Source organism: Orycteropus afer, unplaced genomic scaffold (genome assembly GCF_000298275.1).
Source record: "Orycteropus afer afer isolate SDZICR_OR568_19922 unplaced genomic scaffold, OryAfe1.0 scaffold00306, whole genome shotgun sequence".
NCBI classification, from domain to species: Eukaryota; Metazoa; Chordata; class Mammalia; order Tubulidentata; family Orycteropodidae; genus Orycteropus; species Orycteropus afer.
Window position 1 is genome coordinate 943530 of NW_006921893.1, and position 8830 is coordinate 952359.

The 8830-nt window shown below is 38.7% G+C and overlaps 1 protein-coding gene across 1 annotated transcript in view; it reads left to right on the forward strand.

Annotated features, from left to right (window-relative positions):
- The first annotated feature begins 7439 nt into the window (after positions 1 to 7439).
- The window catches only part of CREBRF (CREB3 regulatory factor), a 46984-nt gene continuing 45593 nt past the window's right edge, over positions 7440 to 8830 (forward strand). Inside the window, exon 1 of the mRNA XM_007951654.1 lies at positions 7440 to 7448. Coding sequence (XP_007949845.1) covers positions 7440 to 7448 — 9 coding nt within the window. The remainder of the gene's footprint in view (positions 7449 to 8830) is intronic.

The window sequence follows — 8830 nt, forward strand, 5'->3', positions numbered from 1 at the left end:
GTGGGCCCTAGTTACCCTTCAGGTCTGAAATTGAACTCACTCCCATGGCTTCCAGCCACACAACAGACAGGCATATAGGGTGAACATTTACAAATGATCAATCATGGAGAACAGAGGGCAGTATTTACACAGGGAGATGGCTCTGGGGGCAGGAATGCATAGGAAAGAAGGACACAGGGCAGAGGTAACTACAGGGAGGAAGTGGGAAGAGAAATGTTACATTGTGGGGAAGTGCAGTCAGTGTCATGAAACAAAATATGTATGAACTGCTGTATGGAAAAGGAATTTGCTCTGTAAACTTTCACAATAAATCAAATCACAATAAAAATTAAAAAAAAAAGACTATCTCAAGCAGAGGTCATTTTTGAGATTTTGTATCTTCTCTTAGCTCCTTGTTTTCTTAGTAAAATATGGTTTTAGTTTGTTTAACTTGTTTGGCAAGCTGAATTCAATCTTCATATTTTTGAAACTCTGAGAGAAGAAAAAAATGGAGACTCTTAGATTGCTCCAGGGATAAAAAGTTTGCAAGGTGGCATTGTAGAAGGACCTAATGTGTTTATAAGGTCATGATAAGTACTGCTTTGGCTATAACGGTTATCTTTTCTCACTCTGAGGGAGAAACCACATCTTCACCTATCTTCCATCTTTAAAGACTAGTAGCAGTAGGATTTGGAATGTAAATAAAGACGGTATTTCTTTAATTCTTGACAGAAACATAATCATTGAGTTTGAAGCTTATTTGACCTTTTCTAGAGCCTGCATAGTGGAGGGGGAAGAATAGTAGTTTGCCTTCAATTGTGTTTGCAAGGCTTATGAAGAGAAAGACTTGACTGCCACATCCCCTGATACACACACACAGACACACACATACATGCAAAATGTGTCCCCTGCATGGGCAGCCTCTGCTTCCTCAGTGGCTTGGAGGTATAGATCTCTCTGATTTCTGCTGTATCATGAAACAGGTAGTGGCCTGACTTAGTAAGGAGCAGAAAGACAATTTTACAGAGTAGAGTAGTTTTCAGAAAGGAAGGAATGGTTGAGAGGGACATACGAAATATAGAAGGCTAGATAGAATATAGGGTAGGTGGGTCATGCTTGGCTAAAGAGCTTGGGCAAACCAATAAGCTGTCTTTCTTGACAAGTAAGTGAGTCCCTTGTGGTACACGTTGTATAAACTTTTAAGTTGTCAAGTCAGTGTTTTGTTATTGTTCTGTTTTAATTTTAGTGGAGATTCAGCCTCAGGACAATCCTCACCCCTTAGAATTATGGACCTGGTACTATTTTACAGACAGAGCATCAGGAACTCTGCCTACATGAAAGAAAGGGTAAGCATGAGCCAGCAAAGATTAGGGACCATCACAATAAAGCGCAGTATATCAAGCAGGGCTTCGAACTGGTTCAACTCTGAAGAGTTTGCATTTCTACCCCAGATGTAGTGAATCAGAATCTACATTTTAACAAGATCCTCAGTTATTTTTTATAGACCCCCCAGGTGATTTTTATGTATTTAGAAAATTTTATAGATTCTGATTCTGATCTGGGGTGGAAATGGGATTGTCAGCAGGGGAATGAATGCTTCAAAGAATGAAGTGGTTGGAAGCCCTGATACAAGTTATGTAACAGTATAAATGTATTCCTGCAGGCATCTGTCAATTTGTTACACTGTAGTGGCTTGTGTGTTGCTGTGATACTAGGAACTATCTATCCTATTGTTATTTCAAATACCAGCAAGATCATTGGTGTAGACAGATTTCAGCAGTTTCCAGACTAAGGCAGACTAGGAAGAAAGGCCTGATGATCCACTTCTGAAAATTAGCCAATGAAAACCTTGAGTCAAAAGAACATTGTCTTACATGCTTGCTTTGGACACAACATCAAGAGGTATCATTCACTGGAGGAGGACATCATGTTTGGTGCAGTAGAGGGCCAGCGAGGGAGACCTTAGGTGAAATGGACTGGCATAATAGCCACAATGATGGACTTGCACATGCTGGTGACTGTCAGGATGACAGTGACGCAAGATTGGGTAACATTTTGTTTTGTTGTACATAAGCTCACCGTGAGTTGGAATTGACTCAGTGGCAACTATCTATAAATGCATTTCTATAAATGTATCTATCCATAAATTTCTTTTTTTTTTAATCATGAAAATATACACAGTAAACACACCAATTCAACAATTTCCAAATGTAGACATTGAAGAATGTAAATTCTTCAAATTGTGCCACAAGTCGCACTATTGCATGGGCATTTCTTACCTCAAAATTTTTTTTTAACATCTATCCTAATGAATGAATAGAAACTCTGGTTGTGTAGTGGTTAAGGCATTTGGCTGCTAACCAGAGGGTCGGTGGTTCAAATCCACTAGCCATTCCACAGAAGAAAGATAAGGCAGTCTGCTTCTGTAAAGATTGATAGGCTTGGAAACCTAGTGGGGGTCACTCTGAGTCAGAATTGACTTGATGGCAGTGAGTTTGGTTTGGTTTGGTATCCTAATGAATGCTGAGTGACCCTGAAGTGCTACTTACCATGTGAGGAGCCAGTTTCCTCAAGTTACTGAAAGGGGCATATTAAAATAATGTGTTTATTCTTCCATATTAGCCATCCCCTAAGCCAGTCATGTAAACAGGGAGCTGCATGGATTCTGGTTATCATATCTGCTTATTCATAAGATATTTTTGTTATAAAGAAATTTATATTCTTTTTTGATGTGAAGTTTAAAAAATATGTGGATTCTGAAGGATCACATGAAACCTTCAGCTTGAGAAGGGGCACAATTTAAGAGCTCTTGGATATGTGTGAGTTGCCTAGGGCACATCAGTCAGCTCTTGGGTTTGGCTTTTACAGTTAATATTAATGGTTTAAGCTTTTGGAAAAAGTCTTTTGACTATACATTTTACCTGTTGGTTTGCCCAGCATACCAAAATAAATAAATAAATAAATAAATAAAATCCAGTTGCCATGGAGTCAGTTCCAACTCATGGCAACTCCGTGTATGTTAGAGTAGAACTGTGTTCCATAGGATTTTCAATGACTCTGGTTTTTCAGGAGCAGAACACCAGGCCTTTCTTCTAAGGCACCTTTGGGTATATTTGAACCACTACCTTACAGTTAGTAGCCGAGTGTTTAAGCGTTTGCACCAACTGGGGACTTTTTAGTATATACAGTAAGCACCTGGTGGAAAGGATTTTGAGAGATTGAAACTGGTGGTCTTCAAGTGGTACCATGGCTGCTCATGTATCAATCATTTGCTCTACCTGGGTGCTTCAGAGAGCTAGTTATTTGTTACAGGAGTTCTTTTCCTGCACTATGAGCTATTGAATATTTTTGAGTAAGCTGAGGTACATAAAATCTATTGGTAAATATTTCTGATAGACCATGGTCCTCTCTCCCTTGAAAAACCCACAAAACTTTATTGGGAACTGGTGAGCCAGTGCTGTGAATAAAAGGAATTAATTTAGTCTTTCCCCTAGTTTTTTCAAAGAAGCAGTAGTTTTAAGGGTAGGGGATTGAGAAGGATTTTATAATAAAATAAGTAGAAAATGAGATATGCTCTATCCACCAATTGGTGATATATAATGCACATTAGCACGTTAAACTTTCCAAGAAATCCTGAAGAAGAACTACAGAAAGTTTAATAGCTTTGTTCAAACTTTTACAACCTTTTGTTTTTTGAGTAAACAATTCTTAGAACAAGTCTTACTCAGATCATATATTGGTGGGAAATTAGACCTTTTTTTTTTTTAAATTGTGATTTGGGTAAAAGTTTTGCAGAGCAAATTTACTTTCCATACAGCAGTTCACATACAGTTGGTCTCATAGTCATCATATAGGCTGAGGATCACATGGTATACCAGTCACTTGGACTAATTGTTTCCATGAATCTTTGTTTTTTTTCATTCTTCTTTGCTCTGGACGAGAAGAGAAGACCCGTCGTTGCATCTAGGTGGCTGCTTGCAAGCTTTAAAGATCCCAGTCACTTCTCGCCAAAGTAGGAGGTGGAACAGTGTTTGGTGTAGTGTGTTATGCCAATTGAGTTTGATGTAGACCATTGTTTTTGATGTACTTTAACATCAAAGCTTGGAGGAAAATGTGGTTCTTTGAACCCAAAGAAGTGTGAAGATATCCTCAAAAGTTGTCACACCTTCCTTCTCGTTGTTTGGCTATCTAAGCATATTGGTTATTAGCCATTTCTAGATTGTTCCTTGACATTGCATGCAGTTTTGGAGGAATATATCATTATGGAAGATGTGTAATGGTAATTTATGTAGAAGCCTGAATTCTTTTTTTTTTTTCTTTTTCCACTTTTGGATTAGGCATGTTATTCCTCATGGTTGTTTCATAAAAAATGCATGGATTGGTACTAAACATTTCTGGAAAATGGATACAAAACATTGGGGATGAGGATAATTCGCTGTGAATTTGGGTTGTTAGTTTTAGAGATGGGATGAGTTTATTTATCGTTGAAAAGGAATCCCACTGCTTGGGATAGATTTGCCCCTCCCTTACCCCGTAATCCTATTTGCTATCACTTGAGAGACAAGGAGAAGCAACTAAGGACCTTCATTTATCCAAGTGAATGAGCTCAACCCTTTACGTGGTAGATAACTTTTGTTTGAAAGTTGATGCCTTTAAAACATTCAGCCATTATTTCCAACAGCTGTCACAGATGGCTGAGTTTCTGAGCTGACCAGTTATGGGGCAAAGAAAGCACTGGCAAAATATACCTATTGATGATAATCACCTTTCCAAATCTATTTTATTACTACATCCTAATTTAATATCATTTAATTCTTATAACATCCCTATTACATACTTAAGGGAGAGTTGTTGTTCCTCACATCTGGAAACTAAGGCAAAAATTAAGTGACTTGCTCTTAATTCATAATGCTACTTTGTTTTAATTATGGGATCAAAACTACCAGGGCTGTTACCTGCTCTTTTTGCTTACTGCATTAACTGAAGTTTTATTTCTAAGTGTTTAAACAATTTAAAAAAATAAATCCTCATATTTTAATGGAAATTTTATGGCTTAGAAGACTTGGTAGCCACAAGAGACTATTACTGCTTGCTTTCTAGAGATAAAGAAAATGAGGCTTACAAAAATCAGCTTACCCAGTGTTAGTTATAGCTGTGACTAGAACTTAGCCCCTTTCTGTCCATTATTTCCCTGCTAACTAAAGAGCTCTGGTGGCATAGTGCCTAAGGCATTTGACTGCTAATCAGAAGGTTGGTGGTTCAAACCCAAAAGCCACTCTGCAGAAGGAAGGCTGGGCAATTTACTTCCACAAAAAAACAAACTCACTGCCAACAAGTCGATTTTGACTCATAGCAACCACCTTTGGGTTTCCAAGGCAGTGTATCTTTACGGAAGTAGATTACTTAGTCTTCCTTCTGCGGAGTGGCTGGTGTGTTTGAACCGCCAACCTTCTGATTAGCAGTTAAATGCCTTAGGCACTATACCACCAGCGCTCCTTTCAGAAACCCAAAGGGGGTCGCTGTGAGTTGGAATTGACTCCATGGCAGTGAGTTTAACCAAGCTATTGATAGACAGCATCTTTAGTATACACCAGTGGAAGTATATGATGACTAGACCTTAATCTAGTCCCAAGTCTTCAACTCTCTTGCTAGTATGTTTTCAGATTTTAGAGGATATCAAATTCTCCCAGATCTAGATTATAGACCCAAGTACACTGGTCCGCTTTGTTAAATGTATAGCTTGAATTAGATGCCATTTGGAGGCCTAAATAATAGGTCTAGAAAAAGTGACTAACCTTATTTCTCACTAGAGTTGGGGCTGAGAATATATACGAGCATTAGGACTAAAGCTTGAAGCAACTACATGTGACTCTCAGCAAGAACTGGCCTTTGGCAGGAACAGGAATCAGTCACATTAGATAGTAGCACTGGTTTGAGACACATTTAATTGTTTCTAGGCCCAGGTAAGGGACATGACAGTGTTGCCTAGGCTTGGCCAGTAAGCCCAGAATGATAGTGTAACAGAGGGGAACCCAGCAAAGATCCAGGAAACTTTGTAGTCAAGTTACTAACCTAATTAAGCAGAACCATCATGGAGTCCCTTGTTAACTATCTCTTATTCGTTCAGCAAGAGGCCTCTGAAATGGAAATAATGGACCATCCTAACCCTAGCTCAGAAACCATGTCAACCACAGAAGGCAGCTAAGTTTAAATTGGCTATTTCCATCAATTTTAAGAAATGATACTGCATCTGAATGAGAGCAAGGAGTTTCGTGTAGGACAGTGGTTCTCAAATGTTACAAAGGATAAAAATCATCTGGAGGGCTTGTTAAAACACAGACTGCTGGGCCCCATTCCCCAGAATAGTATTGGAAGTATTGGGAATACTCAAGTTTTCCTGCTTTCATAGGTCTCAGTGAGGGCCCAGGATTTTGCATTTCTAACAGATTTTCAAGTGGTGGTTGCTACCTGCTGCTGGTGGTGATCCTGAGATCACACTTTGAGAACTCCCGGTTTAGGAAAAGAAAATAAAGTGGGTATAATTGCTTAGTTTCTCCTGATGAAAGTTTTTACAGAGGAGGGACAGGGGGTGAACATTGAGGTTTCTGCTGTGCCAAGTCACTGTGCTTAGTGATTTACAACCGTTGTTTGATTTAACCCTTGAAACCACCCTGAAAAGTAGTTCTTTTTCCCATTATCTCCTCTCAACATACAGGTATTAAACTTACTAGACTAATGCTTAGTTTTAGGTCAGCTTTTTCTTATAACTCAAAGAATAATGTTCACATAAACCATTAAGAATGTGATTTTACTTAATGTTGAAAATATGCTAAATTCCACTGCTATTATGTATTCATTACTCTTCTTGTAGATTTATGAGAGAAATAAAATCCAGGTTAATTTAGTAGTAATGATTATACAGTAAATCAAATTAAATGTTGAGACATGTTCTTTCCTACAGAACAGAAAGGAATGAGAGCTTTAAGACTAAGTATAATAATACATCTTTCAGATGGCTAGAAACATAAACCTATGCTAATTTTGTCAGGTGTCTTTTTAAAACATCCGATCAGTTATTGACCGACCCTATTTTAGAAACAAACAAGGGGAGGAATGCTGAATTTCTGAGTAGTAAGAACTAAGACTGACCAAATGCTTGATATTGCAGCCACAAGATTTACTTGTTTAAAGTGTTCTTTGTTAATGTAGTTTTTGAAAGGTCAACTTGTTTTTAATGGAGCTCAGTGAAGTTACTTTGTGTTGTTGTCTGATAGATTCACACAGAATTATTAAAGAAGAAGCAAAGATTTAAGCAGTTGAATTGAAGGCATTCTGAGGAAACCTGACATTTATTGTAAACATCATCTGTGATCCTGAAGTTAAAAGTAAAGCTGGAAAGGAATTTACAAACAAGAAAAAAAAGAAGTTTAGAATTGGACTCACAGGATCTGGGCTTGGAAATGCCTCAGGTAAGTCATGAAGAGTAGGTGCAAAGTTATGTGTTTGTTTTCCTGCCGCAGGAAGTCAGGACCATTGGTCTGTAAGTTCTCTGACTTTTAACACAACCCGGCATACTGCATTTTAAGGACAGTTTATTTCTGATCTCAGCTAGTTTTGAGTACATGTCCTTCCTATTTCTATTGCCTTCTGTTTCTTCCTTTGCTATAGCTTTGAAGTTTAATGAGTTTGACACAGGGAGCAAGGTGAATGAAAAGTAGGTAAAAAGGTGGACAGATCTGCTGGCTTTATGGGGACTAAACCAACTCCCCTGAAAATCTGTCACAGAAATCTTGTTTTTATCTCCTCTATCTTCTTTCTATTTCCCAATGCATCCATCTCTGCCAGCTGAATTTAGAAGTAGCTAAGAGAAAATGATGAGGAGACTTAAATGAGTCTATGTGTCTCAGTCAGTATGTCAATCTCTTTGTGTAGTGTGCATATATTTCACAAACCATGTATAAGAACAATTATGTCTATCTGGTGAGTGTTTGGAATTGATTGATTTGGTTTTAAGGCAATCATTGAAACAAGACGCGAATAACTGTTAGCCCCTACTCTGCATCACCAAATTCCTTCCCTTCCTTCTCCATTGATTAGCTCTTACTTCCCCCTTTTTATCAGTGCTGAGGAGAGACCTAGAAACGAGGGGGCAGGGCAGGGGCTCTTAGGTGCCTTTTTGTAGGACCATCCAGAGCTAGCTCTTAGACACAGGATCAATAAGCCGCTGGGGCTGACTATCCAGTGACTGAAGGAGGCAGGCAGCAGAGGCAATGAAAGGAGATTGCTAGCTGACATTAGAAAAACCAGAGGCCTACCTTCACCCCACCCCCTGTGCCAAACTGACAGCATATTTCCTTGTAGAACTCTTCCCCCACTTCCCAAGGTTTTATTTGCCTTTCATTGAATACTTGAATTCAGGGCTATAAAACACTTAATTGCCTCAAACTACATTTCTCTCGGAAGAAAAATCCTTCAGTCTGGAGGGTTGGAGAAAATAAGAGAAAGAAAAGGATGGGATGGGGGAGGACCAGTGAAGAAAAAGCATGATGAGGAAGTATGTGAAAAGGCAAATCTGGTAGGTACAAGATATGTGAATAGAGAAGTGTAAACGAATAGAAAGAAAAAATAAATAATTTTTCATTTCTACAGAAACATGTAGAAGAAAGGCTGCGGTGTAGTAAATTACTTAGTGTGGCTTTTCTGCCCATAAGTCTTTGTAAACTACAAGGTGGGATTTTCTATGAGCAACTGAGGAGCTCCTGATTGCTGAAGTTGTCCACCTGGAGTATTTCTGTTGGGAGTGGCACAAAACAATGTTCTGGGAGGTGCCTATTCTCTCTCAGGTGCTTAG